Source organism: Lepus europaeus, chromosome 2 (assembly GCF_033115175.1).
Source record: "Lepus europaeus isolate LE1 chromosome 2, mLepTim1.pri, whole genome shotgun sequence".
Lineage (NCBI taxonomy): Eukaryota > Metazoa > Chordata > Mammalia > Lagomorpha > Leporidae > Lepus > Lepus europaeus.
The window spans coordinates 173,150,357-173,175,035 of record NC_084828.1 but is presented as its reverse complement, the minus strand read 5'-3'; the positions used below and the strand labels follow the sequence as shown (position 1 = coordinate 173,175,035).

General features: G+C 43.3%; 1 protein-coding gene, 1 non-coding gene and 2 pseudogenes across 2 annotated transcripts in view; 2 read left to right on the top strand and 2 right to left on the bottom strand.

The window, feature by feature from the left end:
- TRANK1 (tetratricopeptide repeat and ankyrin repeat containing 1) overlaps positions 1-24,679 on the top strand; it is a 108,409-nt gene that overhangs the window by 65,686 nt on the left and 18,044 nt on the right. The window contains 4 exon segments of the mRNA XM_062179716.1: positions 13,855-14,054; positions 14,432-14,569; positions 19,034-19,180; positions 19,894-20,050. Of these exon segments, the coding sequence (XP_062035700.1) occupies positions 13,855-14,054; positions 14,432-14,569; positions 19,034-19,180; positions 19,894-20,050 (642 nt within the window).
- On the bottom strand, positions 2,474-13,457 carry LOC133777305 (axin interactor, dorsalization-associated protein-like; annotated as a pseudogene).
- Positions 14,281-14,353, bottom strand: LOC133752845 (small nucleolar RNA SNORD24). Its single transcript, XR_009864982.1, has one exon. It is a non-coding gene; the product is annotated as a small nucleolar RNA SNORD24 (small nucleolar RNA).
- LOC133752470 (U2 spliceosomal RNA) lies at positions 18,071-18,141 on the top strand (annotated as a pseudogene).

Sequence of the window (24,679 nt, the reverse complement as noted above, 5' to 3'; positions counted from 1 at the left end):
TCCATAAGCTGGTTCACACACTAGATGGACACAGTGGCCAATATTGGGCCAGGCTGAAGCCCCACCCAGGTCTCCACTGTGGGTGATAAGGGCCCAGGTATTTGGGCCATCTTCTCCTGCCTTCCAGGCCACTAGCAGGAACCTGTATCAGAAGTGGAGCAGCTGGGACACGAACAAGCTCCCAAATCGGATGCTGGTATCATAGGTGGTGGCTTTACCTGCTAGGCCACAATACTGGCCCTTGCAACTAATAGCCTTAAGAGTTGAGCAAACAACAGAATAACTTTTTAATGCAAATTCTTTACCTTCTAGTGCTACTGTAGACTGAATTACTTTAGAAGTTTGAAGTAATCCAATTAAGATTTAAGAGAGGCAGGATTAAATTAGATTGAGAATTTTTCAGGCTCATACCTTTTTTTTTTTTGGTAAAGATTTTATTTATTTATTTTTCTGAGTGGTAGAATTACAGTCTGAGAGAGAGAGAGAGAGGTCTTTATCTGCTGGTTCACTCCCCAAATGGCCACAAAGGCTGGAGCTGTGCCAATCTGAAGCCAGGAGCCAAGAGCTTCTGGGTCTCCCACATGGGTGCAGGGGCCCAAGTGGTTGGGCTGTCTTCCATTGCTTTCCCAGGCCATAGAGAAAGCTGGATTGGAAGAGGAGCAGCTGGGACTAGAACCAGTGCCCATATGGGATGCCAGCACAGGAGCTGGAGGATTAACCTGTGTCATAGCACCAGCCCCAACTCATACATTTTTATTAATATCTATCTAGTAAACAGAATTGGCTAATAGACCATTAAATGTAGAGACTAGAACTCTTGAAATGCAAGTGCTGAAACAACTTAATTGTGATTATTTATTTCAAAAAGCAAACATTTTGGCATGACTAGGGTTATTATATTAGTTTAAAAATAGGCCAAGTATTGACATTGCATTTCCTTCATGCATTGTTAGTTAAAACAGTGAATAATAAAATATGCAGGTTCGATTTGTAACCCAGAGAGCTCATCAAAAATCTTAATGTTCTGTGTATGAAATATCCATCTCATGTATACCCTCAAAATTTTATTCATGCTCCATTAAGTCAAAAGTCATGTAAATAGTCAAATTATAATAAGCTAATGACCTGCATATATATTCTCACATGGATGAATTCAGTATATCTAAATAGGAAATAAATGGCATTCCTATCTACCTATATTTAAAAATATAATATCTTTCCAGATTCTGCATACTCATCACTATAAGAGAGGTATTTGGGTTTTAAGGTTTAATAATCAGTTGTCAGAAAAACAGCAGTTGTTCCTGCAATATCTCATTAGTATCTAACTCAATTATTTTTAGATTACATGATTTAGAAGACATTACAAACCCATCTAAAAATTTGTAATTCTGATGTTAACCCTAGAATCATTATCAGAAAGAATAATAATATGATGCAGAAGAACAGCTAATCAACATGATTAAAAGTATGCTCACTTTCAGAAAAAATCTGGTCATCTGGAAAAAATTACAGCTACAACTTAGAGAACATTTGCATGTGGAACACTGATCTGGCCAAGGCAAGCTATTTCTAAGCAGGAAAGATATCAGATCAGGGTAAATGTGGCCAGCCTTTAAGGAATAGCCTAGCATCTCCAGACCTTCTTTTGACCTTTTTTGTTTGTTTGTTTTTATAGATCTATTGATTGATTTACTTATTCGAGAGTTAGAGTTACAGACAGTGAGAGGGAGAAACAGACAGGTCCTCCATCCTCTGATTTGCTCCCTAAATGGCCATAATGGCTGGAGCTGGGCCATTCCGAAGCCAGGAACCAGGGACTTCCCCTGGGTTTCCCACATAGATGTAGGGGCCCAAGCACTTAGGCCATCTTCCACTGCTTTCCCAGGCCATAGCAGAGAGCCAGATTGGAAGCGGAGCAGCTGGGACTGGAACCAGCGCCCATATGGGATGCTGGCTCTACAGGCAGAGGATTAACCTACTATGCCACAGTGCCAACCCCTAGACAGACCTCCTTTGGTCCATTTCTTTTCAAAACACATTGGTACTATCCTACCTACCTTGACCCAAACTTTGAAACCAAAAGAGGGTATCAGAACAAAAGTGAACTCCAGCACATTTGTTATTATGGTGTTAAGTTTGAAGATGAACATACCTACCCACAACAGTATTGTTCCAGGAAACAGAATAGGAGTAGTGGTAACTTAGAACAAATACTGTTAGTTGTACAATTAATAGAAAAGTAAAAACAGGTTTTAAAATCTACAATAAACCTGTTTCCAAAGGAGTCCTATATATCAACTATGCACTAAACTTTGATTTTGTGATACAACTTTGCAGTGGACTCACTGTGGCCTAATGTCATGGTAACAGCTTGTTTTTTCCCTTTAGAAGGGTGAATGTGCTCACAGAGCAGTGATAGTTTCTAACAAATGTTAAAATTCATAGAAGTTCCAGGTTGTTCATGTTGGGATCATTCCTTGTGTAAAGTTTTGTGTAGATGAAGCCGGCGCTGTGGCTCAACAGGCTAATCCTCCACCTAGCAGCACCGGCACACCGAGTTCTAGGCCTGGTCAGGGCGCCGGATTCTGTCCTGGCTGCCCCTCTTCCAGGCCAGCTCTCTGCTATGGCCCGGGAGTGCAGTGGAGGATGGCCCAAGTGCTTGGGCCCTGCACCCCATGGGAGACCAGGAGAAGCACCTGGCTCCTGCCTTCGGATCAGCATGGTGCGCCGGCTTCAGCGCGCCAGCCGCGGCGGCCATTGGAGGGTGAACCAACGGCAAAGGAAGACCTTTCTCCCTGTCTCTCTCTCTCACTGTCCACTCTGCCTGTCAAAAAAAAAAAAAAAAAGTTTCGTGTAGATGAAAGCCAAGTGGGTTTCCTAGTCAATAATTACAATGTCTTTCCTTTAAAGTGCGTGAGTTTCTTATGTAGTTCTGTTACAGTTGGCCCAGGTTTAATTTCATCCATCTCGGTGAAAGCAAAGCATTGGTGCTGCTGAAGCTGTTTTTAAGCCTGTCATGTTTGAATTCAAAGAAGATAGCTGCACTTTAGGTTAACTTTTCAGTGGGCTTCTGGAGCTCAGTGTCCACTTGAAAGTGAACCTGTGTTGGCCAGCGCCATGGCTCCCTAGGCTAATCTTCCACCTGCGGTGCCAGCACACTGGGTTCTAGTCCCGGTTGGGGCGCCGGATTCTGTTCTGGTTGCTCCTCTTCCAGGCCAGCTCTCTGCTGTGGCCTGAGAGTGCAGTGGAGGATGGCCCAGGTCCTTGGACCCTGTACCTGCATGGGAGAGCAGGAGAAGCACCTGGCTCCTGGCTTCGGATCAGTGTGGTGCGCCAACCGCAGCGTGCCGGCCGCAGCGTCCATTGGAGGGTGAACCAGTGGTAAAGGAAGACCTTTCTCTCTGTCTCTCTCTCACTGTCCACTCTGCCTGTCAAAAAAAAAAAAAGAACATGTGTAACTTTTCCTGAAGGCATAGGAATATCTCACACAGGAGTTAAATCTCTGCCATTCAGAGCCTTCGCACTATCTGTAATGTAGGGATCAAGGTACTATGTAACATCTTTCTTACCAATTTTCTCCATTCTGATTGTGAGTAACATCATTCCTGATTCAGATGGCAACCTTAGTAATGAATTACCAGGAATTCTGGCAGAAAAAGAATAAGGGGATCCTTTCTCGTACCCCTCTTCATCTTTGTCAAATTCCAAATTTTCTTTACCAGGTGCTAAAAATTCTTCTTAATGGAACAGGCTGAACATCACATGGGAATTGTTTGTTGTATGTTAGAATATTATTTAGGATTGGTTCTAGCTTCTTCGGGTCCTTCACTTTAAATTCTTCTTGGACTGTGTGGACTGCAGAAGCTCCACTTTGTAATTCCAAGCATGTTGCATTTTTGCCTATGGGTTTCTTTTATTCTTCTGTGAATTCAAAATCTTGTTGAACTTGTACCTCTTTTTCATAAAGGTCTTGCTAATTAATATCTGATACGCATCTGTTGCTTCCACCAGCTGGCCCCAAGAGTCGAAGTTGGCGCCTCTCTTAAAACTGGCACTGTAGCAGATTCTGATCACCTCACACTTGGCCAGGACCCCATTTCCTCCCGCCCTTGCCCCAACAAGGTCTGTCTTTAGAGTGTCATACTTCCTGTGCCTGGCAGTACCAGGCACATTAACAGGGCCAAGAGGAACCACTATAGTCACTACTACCTTTTTCTTATTTTAAAGATTTATGTATGTATTTACTTATTTCAAAGGTCAGAGAGGGGAGGAGAAGTAGAAAAAGAGAGAAAGAGATTTAGAGAGAGAAAAAAAGATCTTTCATCCACAGATTCCACTGATTCTCTACCCAAATTATGCAACAGCCATGGGCCAGGGCTGGCCAGGCTGAGGTCATGAGCCAGGAACTCCAGCCAGTCTCCCACATGGGAGGCAGGGGCCCAGACCCTCTTCTGCTGGCTTCCCATGTGCATTAGCCTGAAGCTGGATCAGAAGTGGAGCAGCTGGGACTCGAGTTGGAACTTTAGCAGGCACTCTAATATGGGATGCTGTTGATGCAAGCTTAGCTTAACTCACTAATCACAACACACCAGCCCCTTGTGCCTCCCCCCCCCCCTTTAAAGGATATGGCCTTTATTAGTCTTCTGGCAAATGGATGCTTGCCAGCTTTCTAGTTTTTTGCAAAAAATATTTTGGATTTCAAATGAGCTTTAAACATTTTTTCATAAGCAATCTTTTCCCCCCCAAAGAAACCTTTTATTTAATGAGTACAAATTTCATAAGTACAACTTTAGGAATATAGTGATTATTCCCATCATACCCTCACTCCCACCCCACCCTCACCTAATTCTCCCATTCCAGTCCCATTCTCTATTAAGAAAAAAAAGAGTTCCTCAGTAGTCAAGACAAGTCCTGTTCAAGGCATTGCTTCCATAATGTCAGGTCCACTTTGCAGATTTTGTTTTAGGTACTCTGTTAGTTCTCACTGGTCAGGGAGAACATATGGTATTTGTCCCTTTGGTCCTGGCTTATTTCACTAAGTATGATGTATGTTTTCCATATTCATCGATTTTGTTGCAAATGACTGGATTTCATTTTTAAAAATTCTGTGTAGTATTCCATAGTGTACATGTCCCATAAATTCTTTATCCAGTCCACTGTTGATGGGCATTTAGGTTGATTCCATGTCCTAGCTATTGTGAATTGAGCTGCAATAAACATGGGGGTGCAGATAACTTTTTCGTATGCTGATTACATTTCCCTTGGGTAAATTCCCAGGAGTGAGATGCCTGGGTCATATGATAGGTCTACATTAGATTTATTTTAAATATTTATTTATTTGAAAGTCAGAGTTACACAGAGAGAGGAGAGGCAGAGAAAGAGGGGTCTTCCATCCAGCGGTTCACTCCTCAATTGGCAGCAACAGCCGGAGCTGTGCCAATCTGGAGCCAGGAGCCAGGAGCTTCCTCTGGGTCTCCGACGTGGGTGCAGGGGCCCCTTCTACTGCTTTCCCAGGCCATACCAGAGAGCTGTATGGGAAGTAGAGCAGCCGGGACTAGAACCAGTGCCCATATGGGATGTTGGCGCTTCAGGCCAGGGCATTAACCCGGCCCCGGTCTATATTAGATATTGAGATATCTCTATACTGTTGTCCGCAGTGGCTTTACCAGTTTACGTTCCCACCAATAGTGGATTAGGGTACCTTTTCTCCCACATCCTTGCCAGCATTTGTTGTTTGTTGATTTCTGTATGAAAGTCATTCTCACTGGGGTGAGGTGAAACCTCATTGTGGTTTTTGATTTGCATTTCCCTGATTGCTAGTGATCCTGAGCATTTTTTAATGTATCTGTAGCTATTTGGATTTCCTCTTTTGAGAAATGTCTTTTTAAGTTCTTTGCCCATTTCTTGACTGGGCTGTTTGTTTTGTTGATGTGGAGTTTTTTGGTCACTTTATATTTTCTGGTTATTAATCCTTTATCAGTTGCATGGTTTGCAAATAATTCCACCCAATCTGTCTGTTGCCTCTTCACTTTCCTGACTGTTTCTTTTGCAGTACTGAAACTTCTGAATTTGCTGTAATACCATTTGTTAATTTTGGATTTTATTGCCTGTGCCTCTGGAGTCTTTTCCAAGAACTCTTTGCCTGTGCCAATGTCTTGGAGGATTTCCCCAATGCTCTCTAATAAATTGATGGTGTTGGGTCATAGGGTAGATCTTTAATCCATTTTGACTGGATTTTTGTGTAAGTTGTAAGGTAGGGGTCTTGCTTCATGCTTCTGCACGTGGAAATCCAGTTTTTCCAGCACTATTTGTTGAAGAGACTGTCCTTGCTTCAGGAACTGGTTTTAGCTCCTTGGTCGAATATAAGTTGGTTGTAGATGCTTGGATTGATTTGTGATGTCTCTGTTCTGTTGGTCTATCCATGTTTTTGTGCTAGTACCAGGCTGTTTTGATCATAACTGCCCTGTAGTATGTCTTGAAATCTGGTATTGCAATGCCTCCGGTTTTGTTTTTGTTGTATAAGATTGCTATAACTATTTGAGGTCTCCGGTGTTTGCATATAAATTTCAACATCATTTTTTCTAGATCTAAGAAGACTGTCTTTGGTATTTTGATTGGTATTGCATTGAATCTATAAATTGCTTTTGGAAGAATGGACATTTTGATGATATTGATTCTTCTAATCCATGAACATGGAAGATTTTTCCATTTTTTTGTGTCTTCTGTTTCTTTCTTTAATGTTTTGTAATTCTCATCATAGAGATCTTTGACATCCTTCGTTAAATTTATTCCAAGGCATTTGATGTTTTTTTGTGGCTATTGTGAATGGGATTGATCTTTGAAGTTCTTTTTCAGCTGTGGCATTATTTGTGTATAAAAAAGCTGTTGATTTTTGTGTGTTGGTTTTATATCTTGCTACTTTACCAAACTCTTCTATGAGTTCCAATAGTCTCTTGGTGGATCTTCTGAATCCCATATACATAGAATCATATTATCTGCAACTAGAGATAGTTTGACTTCCTCTTTCCCAGTTTGAATCCCTTTTAATTTCTTTCTCTTGTCTAATGGCTCTGGCTACAACTTCCAGGACTATATTGAATAGCAGTGGTGAGAGAGGGCATCCTTGCCTGGTACTGTATCTCAGTGGGAATGCTTCCAACTTTTCCTCATTCAATAGGACATTGGCCATGGGTTTGTCATAAACTGCCTTGATTGTGCTGAGGAATGTTCCTTCTATACCCAGTCTGCTTAGAGTTTTCATCAAGAAAGGGTTTTGTATTTTATCAAATGCTTTCTCAGCATCTATTGAGATAATCATGTGGTTTTTGTTCTGCAATTTGTTAATGTAATGTATCACATTGACTGATTTGCAAATATTAAGCCATCTTTACATACCAGGGATAAATCCCACTTGGTCTGGGTGGGTGATCTTTCTGATGTGTTGTTGGATTTGATTTGCTAAAATTTTGTAGAGGATTTTTGAATCTATGTTCATCAGGGAAATTGGCCTTTAATTCTCTTCTTTTGTTGCGTTTTTTTCAGATTTAGAAATTAAGGTGATGCTGGTTTCGTAGAAAGAATTTAGGAGGATTCTTTCTCTTTCAATTGTTTTCAATAAATTCAGAAGAACTGGAGTTAGTTCTTCTTTAAATGTTTGGTAGAATTCAGCAGTGAAGCTATCTGGTCCAGGGCTTTTCTTTGTTGAGAGCGTCTCTACTACTGATTCAATTTCTATCTTTCTAATGGATTGGTTTTGTTTTTCTGTGTCTTCAAGGCTCAATTTATGTAGGTTGTATATGTCCAGGAATCTATCCATTTCTTCTAGGTGTCCCAGTTTGTTGGCATACAGCTCTTTGTAGTAATTTCTGATGATTCTTTTTATTTCTGTGGTGTCTGTTGTTACATTTTCTTTTTCATCTCTAATTTTATTGATTTGGGTCTTATCTCTCTTTTTTTTGGTTAGTTGGGCCAATGCAATGGTGTGTCAATTTTGTTTATTTTTTAAAAAAAAAAATCTCGCCGGCGCCGTGGCTCAACAGGCTAATCCTCCGCCTAGCAGCACCGGCACACCGAGTTCTAGGCCTGGTCAGGGCACCAGATTCTGTCCCGGTTGCCCCTCTTCCAGGCCAGCTCTCTGCTATGGCCCGGGAGTGCAGTGGAGAATGGCCCAAGTGCTTGGGCCCTGCACCCCATGGGAGACCAGGAGAAGCACCTGGCTCCTACCATCGGATCAGCGCGGTGCGCCGGCCGCAGCGCGCCAGCCGCGGCGGCCATTGGAGGGTGAACCAACGGCAAAGGAAGACCTTTCTCTCTGTCTCTCTCTCACTGTCCACTCTGCCTGTCAAAAAAAAAAAAAACAAAACAAAACAAAAAAAACTCTTCATTTTGCTTTTCATATTTTTTTGTTTCAATTCTGTTGATTTATTCTCTAATTTTAATGATTTGTTTTCTCATACTAGTTTTAGTTTTGGGTTTGGTTTTCTGTTGTTTTTCTAGATCCTTGAGATGCATTGATAGCTCATTTACTTGGTGCCTTTCCCATTTCTTGTTATAGGCACCAACTGCTGTAAACTTTCTTCTTAACACTGCTTTTGCTGTAATCCACAAGTTCTGATATTTTGTGTTGTCATCTTCATTTGTATCCAGAAATTTTTTTCATTTCTTTTTCGATTTCTTCAAAGACCCACTGTTCATTCAGAAGCATGTTGTTCAGTCTCCATGTGTTTGCATATGTTCTAGAGATTTCCGAATTGCTGATTTCCAGCTTCATTGCATTGTGGTCGAAGGAGATATTTGTTATGATTTTTTTTTTTAATTTTCTGAGACTTGTTTTATGGCCTGGCATGTAGTCATTCCTAGAGAAGGTTCCATGCACTGGTGAGAAGAATGTGTATTCTGCAACTGTAGCATGAAAAATTCTGTAGATGTCTGTTAGGTCCATTTGGTCTATAGTGTCGATTAATTCTGCTGTTTCCTTGCTGATTTTCTGTCTGGTTGACCAGTCCATTGCTAAAAGTGGGGTATTGAGGTCTCCCATTACTATTGTATTTGAGTCTATGTCTCCTTTTAGATCCCTTAACATTTTTTTTTTTTTAGATTTTATTTATTTATTTGAGAGGTAGAGTTACTGACAGTGAGAAGGAGAGACAGAGAGAAAGGTCCTCCTTCTATTGGTTCACTCCCCAGATGGCCACAACGGCCAGAGCTGTGCCAATCTGAAGCCAGGAGCCAGGTGCTTCTTCCCAGTCTCCCATGTGGGTGCAGGAGCCCAAGGACTTGGGCTGTCTTCCACTGCTTTCCCAGGCATCAGCAGAGAGCTGGACTGGAAGAGGGGTAGCTGGGACTAGAACCAGCGCCCATATGTGATGCTGGCATCACAGGCAGAGGACTAACCCACTGTGCCATGGTGCCGGTCCCCCTTAACATTCCTTTTTATTTATTTATTTATTTGACAGATAGAGTTAGACAGTGAGAGAGAGAGAGAGACAGAAAAGTCTTCCTTCCGTTGGTTCACCCCAAATGGCCACTACTGTCGGAGCTATGCCAATCCAAAGCCAGGAGCCAGGTGCTTCCTCCTGGTCTCCCATGCGGGTACAGGAGCCCAATGACTTGGGCCATCCTCCACTGCCTTCCCGGGCCACAGCAGAGAGCTAGTCTGGAAGAGGAGCAACTGGGACTAGAACCCGGTACCCATAGAGGATGCTGACGCCACAGGCGGAGTGAGCCACACACCGGCCCCTTAACATTCCTTTTAAATAGCCAGATGTCCTGTAATTAGGTGCATCTACTTTTGTAATAGTTACATTTTCCTGTTGAATTGATCCCTTAATTATTACATAGTGTCTTTTGTCTCTTTTAACAGTTTTTGTGTAAAAATCTATTTTGTCTGATATTAGGATGGTTACACCAGCTCTTTATTGGTTTCTGTTACCATGGAATTTCTTCTTCCATCCTTTCACTTTCAGTCTGCATGCATCTTTTTTTTCCTTTTTTTTTTTTTCCTTTTTTTGACAGGCAGAGTTAGACAGTGAGAGAGAGAGAGACAGAGAGAAAGGTCTTCCTTTTCCGTTGGTTCACCCCGCAATGGCCGCTGCAGCCGGCGCACCGCGCTGATCCAAAGCCAGGAGCCAGGTGCTTCTCCTGGTCTCCCATGCGGGTGCAGGGCCCAAGCACTTGGGCCATCCTCCACTGCACTCTTGGGCCACAGCAGAGAGCTGGACTGGAAGAGGAGCAACTGGGACAAATCCAGCGCCCCAATCGGGACTAGAACCCGGGGTGCCAGCGCTGCAGGTGGAGGATTAGCTTATTGATCTGTGGTACCGGCCCATGCATCTTTGTTGCTGAGATGTGTTTCTTTTAGGCAGCAAATAAATGGGTTTTGTTTTTTAATTTATTCAGCCAATCTGTGTCTTTTAGTTGCAGGGTTAAAGCCATTTACATTCAAGGTGACTATTGATAAGTAACAGTTTTGCCTTTCCATTTTTCCATAAATATTCCTACTTTTTAGTTTGGATTTTCTTTGTAATTTTACTGAGAGATGTCCTTCCTTTCTTTCATATCAATGACTATGTTTCTGTGTTTCTGTGTGCAGCACATCCTTAAGCATCTTCTGCAGGGCTGTAACAAATTCAGTTTCTGTTTGTCATGGAGGTCTTTATTTCACCTTCGTTCATAATGAGAACTTTGCAGGGTATAATATGCTGTGTAGACAGTTTTTTTCTCTTAAGACTTGGAATATATCTTGTCAGTCTCTCTTAGCCTGTCGGGTTTCTGATGAGAAGTCTGCTATGAGTCTAACTGGAGATCTTTTGAAAGTAATCTGTTGTTTCTCTTATGCACATTTTAGAATCTTTTCTTTGTGTTTGATTACAATGTATCATGTTGAAAATCTCTTCTGGTGATCTATTATGAGTTCTATGTGCTTCCTGTATTTGTATGCGCCTTTCTCCAAATTGGTGAAATTTTATTACTATTTTTTCACTAAAAAGGCCTTCTAGTCCTTTCTCTTTCCACACCTTCAGGAACTCCTAGACCCTGTGTTGGGTCATTTGATAGTATCCTCTAGACTCCCAACAGTGGTTTTAGTTTTCTGATTTTTCCTTTTTGCATTTGATCTGACTATATTTTCCTGTGCTTTGTCTTCTAAGTCAGATATCCTCATTCTGCTTCACCAATTCTGTTGTTAAGGGTCTCCACCTTTTTTTTTTTTTTTATTGTTCTATTGAATTCTTCATTTCCAAGATTTCATTTTGATTTCTCTTTAAGATCTCAATTTTTTTGGAGAAATTTTCTTTCTTGTTTTGCATGGATTTCATTAGTTTGTGCATTTGCTTCTGATTGCATCTAAGTAATCCTGTGATCAGTTTTTTGAATTCCATTTCTGGCATTTCTTCCATCTCATCATCTTCACAGTCTAGTATTGAAGTGTTGTGTTCTTTTGGGGATGTTATGTTGTTTTCTTCATTCTTATTCCTTGAATTGGTGTGTTTGTTATTTGGCATTTGTGGAGATACTCATTGATTTCTCCTCCCCCCCGACTCCCTGCTGTGGCAGCTTTTATCTTTGGACTATGTCTGAGTGGGTTAGTGGAGTGACTCCTTTCAGGGAATGCCTGGAGGCACGTGGTGTGTGTGGCCAGGGAGCTCTGTTCAGTGCTCCAGGGAGAAGGGCATTTCTGAGGTGACACTCCCAGGTTTGGCGTTGTAAGTCTTCTTTTTTTTAATTAGGAGGGCATTTTCTTCTTGTCTGTTGGCATAGACTCAGCTGAGCTCCTCTCCTCGAAGGAGATCAGTGCCTGGGCGCTAGCCCCAGTGGGTATATTATTTGTCTGCTCTGCCACAAGGACCACACAAAGGATCTGCAGAGTCCTCAATATAAGCTCAGATTCCCCAGCAGTGTCCCTCACCAGGGAGCCCTGATCATGTGGAGCCTCGGACAGTGACTGTCCAATGTCCCAGGCACACCCTGAGTCCTCCCACATAGCTTCAGTGTTTCCTCAGTCCTGGCACACAAGCCTCCCACAGTCACGAGCACCCTGCCCCCTCAGGAGTCTCCGCTAGGCTGGTTACTAGGCAGGAGCATGAGCTGGTACAGCTGTTACGTATGTCCAAGATGGCACCTGCTCTCGGTCAGCTTGTTACAGGATGCCTTGCAGGATGATCAGAGAGAGAGAAATGTGCCCCCTCTTTGTTTTTTTCCTCCTCTGATTTGGCGGGCTCCAAGCTGGATTCCCTCTGGGCTCTTCCTGCAGCTTTTTTGCCAGTGGCTTGGGCTGCTGCAGTCTGGTCTCACCTCACTCTCCAGCGCTGGTGCGGAGGCTCTCAGCTGCTGGGGTCCAGAGTTGTGCACATCCTTGCCCTCCGTGGAGATCTACTGTGTTTCTCCAATTTGTGTAGAGTTTTCTCTGCTGTTTTCTCTTTAACTCTTCTTCCTCATGCCTTTTTCTGATTCTCCCCTTAATGTTCATCTTTGGATCTTACTGGCTCTTAATGGGGTGGAAACCACAGTAGCAGATGCTTTGCTTATATTTAGCAGTTTCCACTTGTGTTGATGATTGCTTTATGTGGTATAGTTTTAATGATAGAAATTTCCTTTTCCTTCTTGTTAATAGCAGTGGGGACACATGTGTATATATGCCTGTGTCATGTTGTTCTGTCTAGAGATTATATTTATTTTTTTTAAAAAAGATTTTGTAAATTTATTTTGGAAGAGTTACAGAGAGAGGAGTAGATGGAGAGAGTGAGAGAGAGAGCTCTTCTATCCACTAGTTCACTCCCCAAATGACCACAATGGCCAGCTCTAGGCCACAGCAAAGCCAGGAGCTGAGAGCCCCATCTGGGTCTCCCTATGTGGGTGGCAGGGGCCCAGAACTTGGGCCGTCTTCTGTTGCTTTTCCTAGACCTTTAGCAAGGAGCTGGGTAGGATGTAGAGTAGCCAAGACACTAACTGGTACCTATATGGGAGGCTGGCATTGCAGGCGGTAGCTTAACCCACTATGCCACATTGGATTCTACTTCACCCAGTATTCCAAATTGGATTTAATCTGGTGTTGGGTGTAAGGCACACTGTATCCTGAAGAGTAGTGGAGAGGAGATATAAGGAGATCTGTATTCAGTTCAGCTTCAAATCCTATCATTTGCTCATGAATTTCTCAGACTTTTGAGCCACTGTTTATAAAACTGCAACTGTATTGTCTGTCACACTGAGTTGTTAAGATTAGACAGGATATTTTTATGGAGTACCTGTTGTATGATAGGTGTTCAGTCATTGTCACTTCAGATCTTAGACAAGAGATGGGATGGGATGCAGGGAGAAAGCTCTTTGGAAAGTTGTTTCCTCTGCTCTAACAATTTTTCTTACTGTAGTCCTCTCTCAGCTGTGTGCACACCTGGTGGGAAAGCATGATGGAGGCCTCCATTGCTTCCCCAACTACTGTCCAGCACTGCTGTTACCATGGTAATGATGCTTCTAGTACTGTAAGCTACAGTAAGGAGGAACATGATGATTCTTGTTTTCTTCCTTTATCCAGGCCTTCTAATAACTCTAATTAGATTATATTTCTGCCTTGAATCTCCTTTATCAGGTAATTTTTTCTAAAGTGAATATAAATTGAGAATGTTATCCCACAAGACCCTCTCAGCATAGCAACACTGTGGATGTTTCCACCTTTATCCACTGCATCCCAAGTCGTATGGCTCAGGGCCACTGAGTACAACTAATAGGCTTTGCAATTGTACATGTTGTCAGGGCCAAAACTGCTTCTCAGGAGATAAGCAAGACTAAAGCAAAACAGTCAAGCAGACACAAACTCAGCCGTGTTGTACAGTCTGACATGCTTTCTCTTTGTTCCAGGAATCCTCACTCTGGCGTCTGGAGTGGTGGATTTACTTCAGTTCTATTTCCCAGAATCTTTTGATCGCCTTCCCAGGGACTCTGGCCTCCTGGATGGCCCCAAACCAACTGTCCTGGAGTCTTGCAGTGTAAGCGACTTGGCAATTTTGCTAAGAGGGAATAAAAGGAAAACCCAGCCCATTGAATTTGGAGCCCACCAGGTGAGCTGCTTGTAATGGTATTTATATTTTGAAATAAAAGGCAGTTTGCAATTGAAAAAAGGTTTGAAAGGCTGAATTATTCTACAAGGTAGAGTTCAGCAGCTCCTGTTTCAGAATGGGTGAGTTCCAGAGTTGGGTGAATGATTGAATGTTTTCATCTTTCCACTGGCCTGGCTGGCCAAGTCCGTGCTGGCTGTTTCTTTTTTTTTTCTTTTTTCTTTTCCTGCACATCAGCCATCTTGGTGATATCAACGTCGTCACCACACTCAGACAGCAAATATTCCTTCACATCATCTGTGGGCTGTTTCTAATTAAAGAAGTAGACTGTTACTAGGTTTTTCATTGTAGAATTTGACTTTTGTTTTGTTTTTCTTCAGGTAATCCTTGTAGCCAATGAAATGGCTAAGGAGAAAATTCCAGAAGAGCTGGGGTTAGCACTTGTACTAACAATTTATGAAGCAAAAGGCTTAGAATTTGATGATGTCCTCCTTTACAACTTTTTTACTGATTCTGAGGTATATCATACCGAGTTCTTTTCACACAATGTATGTACAAGGGGGTTTTAAAATGTTCATAGAAGAATGGAAATACATGAAAAACTTATGGGGTGGGTGTTTGACACAGTGGTTAAGGTGTTGCTTGGGACACACACATTCCATATTAGAGAGCCTGGATTCTACTTCTCACTCCATTTCTAATTCTAGCTTCTTGTACATGCATACTCTGGAAGGCAAAAATGAAAGTTTAAGTAGTTGGGTCCTTGCCACAGACCACATGGGAGACCCAGATTGAGTTACTGGTTCCTAACTTAGGCCTGGCCCAGCCCCAGCCATTGTGGACATTTGAGGAGTGAACCAGAAAATGAGAGCTTGCTCTTACTCTCTGTCTGTCTCCCCATGTTTGTATGTCTTTCAAATAAAATATCTAAATATAAATTTTATGAAAAATAGTTTTTAAGGCCACCTTTTATATTCTGTCTGAGCTGAATTTTCATTTTGGCAAAGAAAATTTGGAGCTGAGGATGAGTCTGTGACAGGTACTTGGTTGTGTCTCTGGAGGTGTCATCCTTTCAATGTCAGGGTCTATGCATGCAAAAATAGGTTTTGACAGTAGCTGTGGGTTGTTTCTCAGTGTCCTGGGTTGGCTGTCCCCTGCCCTGCCCTGTGCCCTGATTATCTTGTTCTCTTTTGTAAGCCTAGAACCCAGGTGCCAGTGTCCAGTTTTCATTAGCTGTAATTTGTAGTTAGCTCTGTTTGGGAAAGAAAACCCCAGTTCTTCTGACTCACGTTGATGCTGAAATAGGAAAAAGGCTTGGGTATCTTGACCGTGTGCTCCCACCAGTGGGTTAATGAGTTGCCCAGAATCAAAATGATCCCAAACTGAATCTTTTGGTAATATCTGCTTCATCCTGTGCACACAGTAAGGCTTCTTCAAAGACTTTTATTGTAGTGCGTGCCAATCTGGGTGTGCCGTGTGTTTCCTAGTGTAAAGGACTCCCTGAGCTTATCATTTACAACCTCCAGAGCAAAAAGAGGCATCAGCAAATGAGAGGAAATGTGTGATGAAAAGACAGCACAAACATCCCCAGCCTCCTGTGCTGGAGCTGGTGATCTGGGCCTCCCCTGAGGGGACCACCTGAGGGCTGTTGAACAGTGATTGTTGTGTGACGCAGGGAACTGGGAGAGTTTCTCTCCCTCTCTGACCTTGTCTCTCATCCTCTGTTTATGTTTCAGGCAATCACTGTTTGTAGCACCTGCCACCTGGGCAAGCATGAGAGAAAGAGAGAGGAGAAGGAGAGAAAGTTTGGTGGGGAAGTCCTTGTTGCCTTTGTTATTCTCTCAACTAGAAAAATTTACTTTACCTGTGCAGTCACATGATCATCAGAAGGAGCCCAGGAGTAGTCATACCACACCCTTCTCTTGCAGAATGTTGCCTCTCTTTGGGGGAGGGGCAATTGTCGTCTCTATCACCCCAAACTACTCCTCTGTTTGGACTTTAATGGGTGTCTACTATTCACTTTGTGCTTCAGTGAGGAGTCCATGCCTTTACACTCATGTGTGAATGGGAGAGAGAATTTGAAGGCTAGAGCTTTTATGGGTTGTTTGACTTAGAGAATAGGCCCCAAGTCTAGGTCTGATAGTAGAATCTTTTCTTTTACAATTATTGGTGCGAAGAGAAGAAGTTGGAAGATGTTGAAATGCTGCTTCTTTGATTACCACAAGTCTGTCAGGCCTGTATCCTTGCCACAAATACTTGTACTCATCACTAAAAGCTTGGTGTTGGAAATAAAATGTGTTTGATTCATGGAAGCAGGTCAGTCGTCCCCATCTGAGCAGCGTTTCTCCTCTTCTAGCAGTTTTCAAATACATTATGCTTCCCGGGCCCTGTCAAGGTCAGCCTGTCTGTACTCGAGCTGCCACCGGGAGGATCATCTCAAATGTCAAGTGTTGGTGTCTTTTGCCTGTTTTTCTTGGCAGACATCTTGCTGTCTAAATACTGTCACAATAAAGCTGAAAAAATGTTTTAAATCTTTCAGTTACTTAAGTGATTTCTTGATTAATGCCAATTAATTCTACAGTTGATTTGTAACATAAGCGTTCCTATTTAGTGGACAGTGTTTAAGGCACCTAACCTACTTTACTTAGTTTGTGATGGGGTCACTTAAGCAGATATGAGCTGTGGCCATTCCATCTTTTCCCCAGCCTTGAAAAATCACAGAAATGGAAAGCAGAACCATTTTTTAAAAAGATTTATTTTATTTATTTGAAAGTCAGAATTATACGCGGAGAGAAGGAAAGGCAGAGGTGAGAGAGAGGTCTTCCGTCTGCTGGTTCACTCCCCAACTGGCCGCAACAGCCACAGCTGTGCTGATCTGGAGCCAGGAGCTTCTTCCAGGTCTCCTACGCAGGTGCAGGGGCCCAAGGACTTGGGCCATCATCCTCCACTGCTGTCCCAGGCCACAGCAGAGAGCTGGATCGGAAGAGGAGTGGCTGAGACTTGAACCGGCAGCCATGTGGGATGCTGGCACTGCAGGCAGTGGCTTTACCCGCTATGCCACAGCGCCAGCCCCAGCACCAATTTTTTTTTCTTTAAAAGAAAAGGCTGATGGAGTCAACTGGTTATTGTCACAATACACAGTGAAGTGTGGAAATCTGAAATTTCATAGGAATTTTGGATTATAAATACGACATATAAGCTGAGTTTTACTAGGTTCTGCAAACCATATTCTTGTGGTCAAATCCAACCCACTGCCTTTGACTTAAGAATGGGTTTTAGATTTTTAAGTGGTTTTACATTTTTAATCTTTGAAAAAACCAAAGGAAAATAATATTCCATGGCACATGAAAATTATATGAAATTCAGTTTAGTGTGCACAAATAAAGTTTTATCGGGACATAGCACACACATTTATTTACACATTGATTATGGCTGCTTTGGCACAAAACAACAGAGCTGAGTAATTGTAAGGTGGGGCTGGCGCCGTGGCGCAGTGGGTCAATCCTCCGCATGTGGCGCCAGCATTTCATATGAATGCCAGTTCTAGTCCCGGCTGCTCCTCTTCCAATCCAGCTCTCTGCTATGGCCTAGGGAAGCAGTGGAGGATGGCCCAAGTCCTTGGGCCCCTGCACCCACATGGGAGACCGGGAAGAAGCTCCTGGCTGCTGGGTTCAGATCGGCGCAGCTCTGGCTGTTGCGGCCATCTGGGGAGTGAACCAACAAAAGGAAGACCTTTCTCTCTGTCTCTCCTTCTCACTGTAATTCTGCTTCTGAAATAAATAAATAAAATATTTTTAAAAAAATTGTAAGAGAGACCATGTGTCCTGCAAAGGCAAAAATATTTATCAGCTGATCCTTTAGAGGAAAATTTGACAACTCATCTACATAATCACCTTGAATTTTTTATTTGTTAAAGATTATTTATTTGAAAGGCAGAAATATGGGGAGGGGGGAGAAAGAGGAGAGAGGAGAGAGAGAGAGAGAGAGAGAGAGAGAGAGAGAGATCTTCCATCATTCCCATCGCTTCTCGGCCTTTTGGCTAAGATCAAGTGTAGTATCTTCCATCATTCCCCAAATGGCTGCAACAACCAGGTCTGTGCCAGGCTGAAACCAAGAGCCAGGAGCTTCTTCCAGATCTCCCATATGGTGCAGGAGCCCAAGTGCTTGGAGGACCATCTTCCACTGCTTTCCCAGATGCATTGGTAGGGAGCTGGATCAGAAGTGGAGCAGCCAGTACTCAACCAGCACCCATGTGGCATGCAGGCCCTGCAGACAGAGGCTTAACCTTCTGCACCATAGCGCTAGCCCTGGGGTCACCTTGATTTTAAGATTTGGGTAAAGAAAAAAGTGGGTAAAATAATGAGCACTGTACTAGACTCTGACATTGGTCATCTTTTATTTTCCCAACAAACTTGGATAGTTCTCTTGTCCCATTTTCCAGAACAGAATAGCCAGTGTGTCGTAGGCCACATAGATAGTCATCTTAAGAACTGAGGTATGAATTTGTCCTGTGTGATCTCAGCTTCTGCCTTTTACAGTGCACAGCACCTGAATTTTCTTCCAACTTTGGTTTCAGAGTTTAATTAGAAAATTCTGCCACATGTGTCTTAACTGCTGGGCCGCAGGGGCATCTTTTAACCATGTTGTAAGAAGGGATGAGGCTTTGTCCCTTCAGGCTCTTGAATATTTTTCAATGAGAATAACTTCCTGGCCCCTAGCATTCCTGCAAGAGGTGGGTGTGTGTACCTGGCTTCTCAGTTGTCCTAGCTCAGTGTCTGGGGAATTCTCAGGGTAGCTTCTCTGACCTCTGCCTTGCAGCTTTAGGCCCCCCTCATCCATTCTGAGGCCACAGGATAGACCCCTCCTCACAGCTGGGGTTGAAAGCCCTGCCCTCAGATGGGTCTGAATTCTCTCCAGCTTCGGGAGGCGATTTGTACAACTCAGAAGTGTACCCTGTTGTTTCATTCATCACTGTTTTTCAGGCTTACAAGGAGTGGAAGATCATTTCCTCATTCAGACCTTCATCATTGGATTCCGGAGGTAAAAACCGACCATTAGCTGAAGAGCCCCTGGAGAAACCAAGTTCCTCTCGGGGTCATTCTATCAAGGTGAATCCAGAAATGTACAAGGTAAATTTCTTCCATTTGTTTACACGTTTTATGTGGAAAACAGAGCTGGGAAAAGAAGAAGAGATGGAGAACGCAGCCTTGCATTTGGCTGGTCTTCCTGTACCACGGCAATGGGGAGAAGCGGGGTCTCCCATGGAGATCTAGGCTGGACAGGTCGGGTACTGTCTGACAGGGAAGGTGGGGGGAATGCGTTGTACCTTCTGTTTTTCTCCAGCACTCAGCATTATTCAGAAATTTTGGTGCAGTTATGGGGAAGGACAAACAATTTAGTACAATGATATAGTGGAAATGTGTGAGTAATTTAATTTTTAAAAGTTAAGTCATAGCTGTTGTGTAAGTGTCATCACTGGGGTAAACTGTAGGGAACAGGAGACCTGTCTGTACTACTTCCAGTGTATCAGTAATTAAACACTCACAACAGATTCAGGTCATCGTTGGCGGATGGTGTGCTCACAGGCCTGTTTTGGTGGAGAGGGAGCCTCACTAGGCCTCACTCTCCTCTGCTGAGGCCTCACTAGGCCTCACTCTCCTGTGCTGTGGCTACAGTGGGGTCCTAGCGTTCTGTTCATGGCTGTGCTGTTCTTCTCTAAATTTCAGTTTTATATTTTCCAGAATTCTTGAAAATGTAGTTTCTATATTAAGCCCCCTGAAGTGTGTCACTCTGTAGCTATAGACAGAAAGCTTACTGTCTTTGTCCTTAATCTTATCTTTAGCTCCTTAATGGTGAGCTGAAGCAGCTATACACAGCCATCACACGGGCTCGTGTCAACCTCTGGATCTTTGATGAAAACCAAGAGAAACGGGATGCTGCTTTCAAATATTTCATTGGAAGAAACTTTGTCCAAGTTGTGAAGACAGATGAAAATAAGGGTAAGACCTTTAAAATAGTCTCACTGTTGGAGGAAGCGTGTTTCTCTCAGCTGCTCTTATGGTCAGATATGAAGGATATTACTTTCTGAAAGCACTTTCCTTTCCATAGTCGTCATCTTCTTCTTTTTTTTTTTTTTTTTTTTTGACAGGCAGAGTTAGACAGTGAGAGAGAGACAGAGAGAAAGGTCTTCCTTTTCTGTTGGTTCACTCCCCAACAGCCACTGCGGCCTGCGCGCTGCGGCCAGCGCACCGGGCTGATCCGAAGCCAGGAGCCAGGTGCTTCTCCTGGTCTCCCATGCAGGTGCAGGGCCCAAGCACTTGGGCCATCCTCCACTGCACTCTTGGGCCACAGCAGAGAGCTGGACTGGAAGAGAAGCAACAGAATCCGGCGCCCCGACTGGGACTAGAACCCAGTGTGCCGTTGCCGCAGGCGGAGGATTAGCCTAGTGAGCTGCGGCGTCGGCCTCCATAGTCTTCTAAGAAATGAGAGTTCTTATTCATTTGCTAAAGTGTATAGGAGAGTGTGGTGGTAATGGGATCAGAAGGGTTAACTCCTTCAAGGAAGATCTTTATTTGTCTTTTATTCTTTCTCCGAGACTCTCAAATAATTCATCATTCCTTTGCCCCAAATTCTTCAATGACTGCAGAGCCTACAAGACACAGTCCTGCTTCATGGCATGTTTGGTTCATTGTGACTTGGTTCCTGACACATGCTAATTATCACCCCCTCCCTCCTCTTTCCCCTGAACCTCTCTCCCAGCCCTATACTGTTCTCCTTACTTGCCGTTTCCATTGGCACACATGATTTCCCCTGCCTGACATGCCTTCTCATTCCCCTGCCTCCTTTTTATCTCTCAGGGCCCAGTTACACAGTTTACCTTCCACAAGTGTTTGTTGCATTCCTTCTCTGTGACAATGCCAGAAAGTCCATTGTCTTCCCGTTTCTCTCTTGTAGTCTTTCTGATACCTGGCTCATCTGCTTCCCAAGGATTTTTATACTGCGTAATTGCATGCTTATAATTTTGTCCCATTAAACACAGCTTTTTTTTTTTAATTTATTTATGTATTTGAAAGAGTTACAGAGAGAAAGAAAGAGAGAGAGAGAGAGAGAGAGAGAGAGAGATAGATATCTTCCATCTGCTGGTTCACTCCCCAGGTAGATACTGCAGCAGGGGCTGGGCCATGCTGAAGCCAGGAACCAGGAGCTTCTTCCAGGTCTCCCACATGGGTAGCAGGGGCCCAAGCACTTGGGCCATCTTCCTGCATTTCCCTAGGCCATTAGCAGGGAGCTTAACCATAGCTTTTTATCTCTGTATTCGCAGAGTCAAGTCTATGCTTGACCCATGTTAGGTAGTAAATCGGTATTGAAAGGATGAATGTGGGGCTGGCGTCGTGGGTGTCGTGGCACACTAGGCTAATCCTCCGCCTGTGGCACCGGCATCCCATATGGGTGCTGAATTCTAGTCCCAGTTGCTTCTCTTCCAGTCCAGCTCTCTGCTGTGGCCCCGGGAAGGCAGTGAACCAACGGAAAGAAGACCTTTCTCTCTGTCTCTCTCTCTCTCACTGTCTGTAATTCTGCCTTTTAGGAGTCACTGTACACTTACTCCTCATGTAGGATCTCTGTCCTTAATGTACTGTACATTGTGATTTAACACTATAACTAGTACTCGAACAGTATTTTACACTTTATGTTTCCATGTGGGGGCAAACTGTTGAAAGCTTTACTTAATATATGCTAAATTGATCTTCTGTATATAAAGAGAATAGAAGGCCGGTGCCATGGCTCACTTGGCTAATCCTCCGCCTGCGGCGCCGGCACACCAGGTTCTAGTCCCAGTCAGGGTGCTGGATTCTGTCCCGGTTTCTCCTCTTCCAGGCCAGCTCTCTGCTGTGGCCCGGGAGTGCAGTGGAGGATGGCCCAAGTCCTTGGGCTCTGCACCCCATGGAAGACCAGGATAAGTACCTGGCTCCTGGCTTCGGATCAGCCCGGTGTGCCGGCCGCAGCACGCCAGCCGTGGTGGCCATTGGAGGGTGAACCAACAGCAAAAGGAAGACCCTTCTCTCTGTCTCTCTCTCTCACTGTCCACTCTGCCTGTCAAAAAAAAGAATTGAAAATGAATCTTGATGTGAATGGAAGGGGAGAGGGAGCAGGAAAGGGGAGGGTTGTGGGTGGGAGGGAAGTTATGGGGGGGGGGGGAAGCCATTGTAATCCATAAGCTGTACTTTGGAAATTTATATGCATTAAATAAAAGTTAAAAAAATAATTTAAAAAAATCTGCCTGTCAAATAAATAAATAAAAATCTAAAAAAATTTTTTTTAAAAAAAGAAAGGATGAATGGCCTATAGTCAAGACCCACTAGGAATCAAGACTCTGGTATCTGAGCCATTATCTGGTCCCATTAATCCATCAGTGGAGAAAAGGTTAACTGCCTTTCTTTCAATGAAATACCATATAGCCATTAAAACGAGAGAGGTGGATTTCCATTTAATGATATGGAAAGTTGTTTAAGATTTATTAGATGGGGGAGAAAGCAAAAATTTAAACAAGCACAGATAGAGTGATCCATCTGTTTAAATAACTTTACATTATACGAATATGAAACTATCTGTAGGAGTGGGTATTTGGCGTAGTGGTTAGGCTACTGCTTGAGTTTGGATTTGGGTTTGGTTCCCTGCTTTGCTGTCCATTCCAGCTTATTGCTAATACATATCCTGGGAGGCCGCAGAAGATGGCTCAAGTCCTTGGGTCCCTGCCAACCATGTGGGAGAATCAGATTGAGTTCTGGTGTCCTGGCTTCAGCCTGGCCTAGCTCTGGCTAGTGTGGATATTTGGGGAATGAACTAACTGGTAAAGGATCTCTGTAGAGTCTCTCTATATATACCTTTCAAATAAAATAAACAAAATAAAATAAAATTTAAAAAGCATATTTATAGTTATTTAGAATAGAATGTTTATTCATGTGTGTGTATGTATGTGTGTTTATGTGTGTGTATACCAACACCTCCTAAGTGTCTAACTAGTAAATGGAATTAGGGGAGTGAGTGTTTGCCCTAACAGTTGAGATGACTGCACCCTACACTAGAGTAACTGGGTTCATCTCCAGCTCTGGCTCCTGAATCTGGTTTCATGCCTGGGGGACAGTGATGATGGCTCAAGTGGTTGGATTCTTGCCACTGAGTTGGGAGACCTGGATTGCATTCCTGGGTCCTAGCTTTGGCCTTGGATCAGCCCTGGCTGTTGTGGGTATTTGGGGAGTTAGCCAGCTGATGAGAGTTCTGTCTGTCTATGCTTCTCTCTGTTTCTCTGCTTCTCAAATAGACAGTACTTTAAAAAAAATTGGTTTGTGAGAGTTCAGTTAGTGAGGGGTAATAGGTTTTCTAAGTCTGTTTGATTCCTGAGTTTCACAAAACAAGAACCAAAAGTTCAGATAGTAAAGAATTCATCAGAAATTTCTCTGTGGCTATTCAGTACACACATGTAGTAACAGTTTTAATAGAGTTTGAAGAGAGAACAAGCACATATGCACATGTTTATACCCATAGGTCTGATGTAAACTGTGTATAGTGGTTACCTCTGGCGTTAGGACCAGTGGCTGTGGGATTGTTAGGTAGATGTGGACGAATTTCACTTTATACTTGTATCCTTCTGTGGTGGTTCTGAGGTTAAAAAATCATGATCATGAATTGTTTTCATAATTTACCAAGACTGAATAATTAAAAAATGAAGTGAAGTCCTTCTGGTAGGATACCCTCACAGAAGAGGAAATTGTTGTCTTCCTTGAGGGTCACTGCTGAGTTGGCTTCTCTAGACCACAGTTAATCCCCTAATGAGAAGAGAAGGAGCAGAGCGTGGCTGCTGCAGGACGAGGTGTTCTGATTCCTGAGCGTTTCTCGGCTCACTCCGTGAAGGAAGGCTATTTCTGGTTATGCTGGTGGCCCAGCTGGGGACCAGGACCAGAGGTTCTATTCATAGGACCTGGCTCTTGCGGTGTGAGGGAAATGTTGATTGCTTGGAGTTAAAAACTGGCTTTACAAACTCTACCTGCGTAGTCACAGGACCTTATTTAGGGCTCACTTTCTCTCTCTAGGCCTTTACTTCTTCAACTAAAAGGGAAATGAGTGTGTTGGCCTGGTATGGTTTTTCTTAGTCTCTCCATAGCTCATAAGCCTTTTGTTCCCAAAACTTGCTGTGGTATTCACTGTGAGAGACCATCAAGATAGGCAAATTTTCTAATTTAAAAATTCAAGAAAACTACACTTAATTTTATGTCTTTGTAGCATTAAGAATGCAAGAAAAGCTGCAGTCTTAATTACCAGCTGTGGCTGCACATGGTAGTCTTTCAGAGCCTCTGTGTTCCTGAGCAAGGGAACTTGGATGCTGGTAGTGTCTGTGCCGTTTGTGCTTCTTCAGCATGGTGCCTCCAGTTTGCTTGCCCTGTTTACAGTTCAGTGCAGGGTTTTCTGTGGGAGTAAAATATCACCAGAGCACTGATAATGCACGTGGGTTCAGAACAAGACACTGCAAAGCCATAGTGCCCAAGGGCAGTAGCAGTGGCAGGACAGGGAGGTATCAGGCAATGAGGCTTAAGGAGTCACTCTCTTGGTTGGTATCCATTGGTCTGGGTATC